The 3,834-nt window shown below is 44.6% G+C and overlaps 1 protein-coding gene across 1 annotated transcript in view; it reads left to right on the top strand.

The window, feature by feature from the left end:
* Nucleotides 1-1,093, top strand: part of LOC142590257 (AP-5 complex subunit zeta-1-like) — a 61,891-nt gene extending 60,798 nt beyond the window's left edge. Inside the window, exon 18 of the mRNA XM_075702199.1 lies at nt 957-1,093. Within this exon, the coding sequence (XP_075558314.1) occupies nt 957-1,029 (73 nt within the window). The 3' untranslated portion in view covers nt 1,030-1,093. The remainder of the gene's footprint in view (nt 1-956) is intronic.
* Nucleotides 1,094-3,834: the final 2,741 nt, after the last annotated feature.

Genomic DNA, 3,834 nt, shown 5'->3' on the forward strand with positions numbered 1-3,834 from the left:
TAGGCATCCGCCATGGCAGCTTCTCCACAGTACTCGCCCACCTGTGTCTTGTGAAAGTGTCTGCACACACAAAGTTTCCTCTTCCAGTACCAGTCATTCTCCATACGGGTCATCGCACGTCCCACATTCAGAGCTATTGCGATGAGCGTGCCTGCGTAGTTAAGTTTACGCGATCGCTGCATTCAAATGTAATGCAAGGTGTAGGAACAGTGCAGAATGGCGACTTATCAGGTGGAGACATAATAATACATGGGAGTCAATCTGATTCGGGTTGGGACCACGAGAAGGTGGCGTAGCAGCCGGGAAAGCGCAACAGTGAGGAATGTATCAATGGGGTTCCACTGCATACGACAGTTACAGAAGGAACATTCAATACTTAAGCTGGCTTGTTGGTCTAGATGCAGTTGGCCTACTTATGTGCAGTGTGTGGTTGTGAATTCGCTTTGGACATTTAGACTGCAAATGGCAAGGTCCATGCACATAACAGTTGCCCCAACGTTTTTGACATTCCACCGCATATTGCAGCACCACAGCACTGCATGGGGCTATTTTTCCTGCGAACACTAGCTTTGGATCTTCCAAATGACCTTGCTTCTAAACACCTTTTTCACCAAAGAATTTCAGCGACGTTTGCTTGGCACAGGAAGACACCTAATTTCCAGGTGGGGCGACAAATATTTCATTAACAAATCATCCTCTGCCAATGAATGTTAAAATTCCTTAAGTACAGTCTGGAATTGAACTGTTCCCTACCAGCCTCCTTGTATAGCTCTCTGCAGTGATTGCGCCACTTTGATGGCAGCCCCAGATTTGTTCTGCAAGCCAAGTTGAATGAACTACAAGTTCTATTTTTATCTAATGGGGCTGGTCTCTTTAGTAGTGCACTCGTGTGATTGGGAAATTGCACTTGCATGAAAGTCAAGGCATCAGTTCACAAAGAAAACTTTGTTCCGCAGGCGACATGAGGACTTGGCACAGCTGCCTGCCCTGGTTCGTCTGGTCACTGCCGTCATGTCTACACAGGAGTAACCTTCGTGGTGGGCCTCTTGTTTGTACAGTCCTGTTTTTGATATACATATTTGTTTTGTACCGACCTGGTGTTTCTCATGTTCACTTAGCGTTCTGATGAACCTTGTAACGATACACACAGGGAGTACACACAAGAAGGTGTGTGTACTCCTTGGCTTTGTGGAACTGATGCCTACTATGGCACCATCTCTCTGATTGTCCACAAACTTTTGACAGTGATCACATAATCACTACACACTGATCTAGATTGGCGAACATGGTGTACATGTCCTTTGGGATACACAAGCCATGTAGCTGCTATATGCCAATTTTTTTGGCATTGGACTGAGAATTTATGTTGACAATGCATGGCAGTGCAGTTGTCAAAAGTATTTGAAATGTGCCTTTAGTATGCTTATACGAAGAAGTTAGTGATTGTTGCATGTACTGTTGCATGGAGTTTTCAGAGATGTGTTACCATGCATAGAAGAGCATGGCCCGGAGTGGTGACAAGTGAGTTCTGGGCACTACATTGGCAACTACATTACTTGTAATTAAATGAAGTAATATATATAAGATGAATGTTACATGGGTTGTAAATGTTCAACGATGATTCCTCTGACGCTTCACCGGAATTTTGAACAGAAGTTTTTTTTTTTATGGAAATATGCAACGAAGAGAGTGTCTGTGTTGGTAGTGAAGCTTACCTCCTGGCTGCAAGTAATCTTAATTCCTCCTACCTTCTTGAATAATGAACCCATTTAAAAAATTATTTTAATAGGATGCTCCCTAAATGGCACCCTGCAACTTGTAGTGTATAACCAAAATTTCTAATGGGGCCTGGTGAGGCACCCTTTAAGGCTGGTAGGCATAAATTTACAGGGATGCAGTGTGGTCCAGATAACAAAGTAATTTTGGCTCCTCCTTCAACTTCGTTATAATGGGGTTTGAGTGTAGTTTGCGCATTGAACATAAACTCGCAGTAGTGTGGTGAGCGCCTGTCTCTTTTTGCTTCATGTAGTGCAAGCCAGCAGACATTTCATGTCGTGCCGCAGCATCTCCATTAGCCACGTGATAAAGCTTGCTCCTGTAGTTCAGGCTTAAAAGAGCACTGGTGCAAAAATTTTGGATCTTGTCTTTTCTGCTGCATTAAGGAGCGAATCAACCAGTTACCACGGCACAACATCTTGTTTGCTTCACGGTTAATTATTTAGAGCCTTGTCTATAGCGACCAATTCAATATGATTAGTTATTTAGAGCCTTTTCTATAGCGACCAGTTCAAATTTCGATTTTGCAGAACAAAGAGAGGGAGTGGTAAGTTTGTTAACACAGGTGGTCATGCGATTGCACAAAACTCGCATGAATGCAGGCACGTGAAATTCGTTGTTTGTTGTTTTTCTCCATCTACAAACACACATGCCTTGCACTGTCCTCGCTGTGCTCGTCGTCATCCTCATTTCATCATCCAGCGGCGACGATTTCCTGAAGACGACAGTCGCAGGAAATGTCGACAGTCGCAGAAAAGTCGCAGGAAATTATCTGAAGGCATCACCAGGTGGAACACTAGAAGTGAGCTTTGCCCCAAGCCACTTATGTCTTTGTGTGGAATTAGTACAGGGTCCTGAATATTTGGCTGCGTGTATTCAAAAAAAGATTTTGCGCTCACTGCTGCCCTGTGCTTGCTCAGATTTTGCAGAACAATCGCATTTTGGCGTCAACTTCGTTTAGTGTAATACTTGGCAGGATTAGTCACTTGTTTTTTAAGACATAAATTAGGAACTGTTTTTGTCTTTGGGATAAATGGGAAAAGCTGGCACTGGCACAGACTTTTGTCGCCACCTGCTGTCATTTGCAGAAAGCAGCGTTGCAGGAAGGGCTGCCACGTGTTGCCCGCTCCTGGAACAGGTGACTACCCTCCCTGAAACGCTGCTTTCTGCAGGTGGTGACACAAGTTTATGATTGCGCCATCATGGCAGCAGTTGCATTCCCATAAGCGCAGGCAAATTTGCACTTTTTTCTTAGAAACCAGGCAATTAACTTTGCCAAGTGTTAAACGAAGTCGATGCCAAAATGCGATTCGTTCTGCAAAATTTGGGCAAGAACAGTGCAGTAGTGAGCGCAAAATCTTTTTTTGAACACACGCAGCAACCCTTTGCAGATAGTTCTTGTTGGTTGTGAAACAGACGTGTATTTGCTCTGCCCTACCTGTGTGACACCACTGCTGCCATGGATTTTTGTGTCAGCCTTTCTGCTTCGATTGTGTTTTCAAAGGAAAGCGAACCATGTGCCTAACTACTCTTTTGTCCTTTGTTCCTTCTCTTTTCTAATCCAATAAATTATGCATGCCGCCTAATATTCAGTGTTGGCTGAGGACATCTTGCGAGAACCTTTGCACTCGAAACTGGAACTCTGCTATCAAAAAAAATTTGTTATGTCGCTGAGCTGGGCTCATAGCCTAACTCAGCGACTGCCTGGAAGTCAAGCTGTAAGAGTGTCTGTTGGTTTCTGCTGATTGTGAGCTGCGTCTTCAGTGTCGTGGTTGTGGCCTATGCAGTGACGAGACAGTTGTCGAGCCAGGCAGAGCGAAGTTAGTTCCTTCAAATCACTTTTGGGGCCGCTGGTGTTGAGCTGCGTAGACATGTAATCAGACAGCACTTTTCGTATTTCGTGTGCCACGAGTAATGCGGGGGCAGAAAAGTCGCTGCAGAACCTATCTCACGATTGCTGTCGATGGTAATGTGCTAGCATTAAATCAGTATAGCGACACAACATATTGCCATGGTCAAGTTATGTATGAGGCGTGTGCTGCAGCGGCGCTCCCCTTT

Source organism: Dermacentor variabilis, chromosome 8, assembly GCF_050947875.1.
Source record: "Dermacentor variabilis isolate Ectoservices chromosome 8, ASM5094787v1, whole genome shotgun sequence".
In the NCBI taxonomy this organism is placed as follows: domain Eukaryota; kingdom Metazoa; phylum Arthropoda; class Arachnida; order Ixodida; family Ixodidae; genus Dermacentor; species Dermacentor variabilis.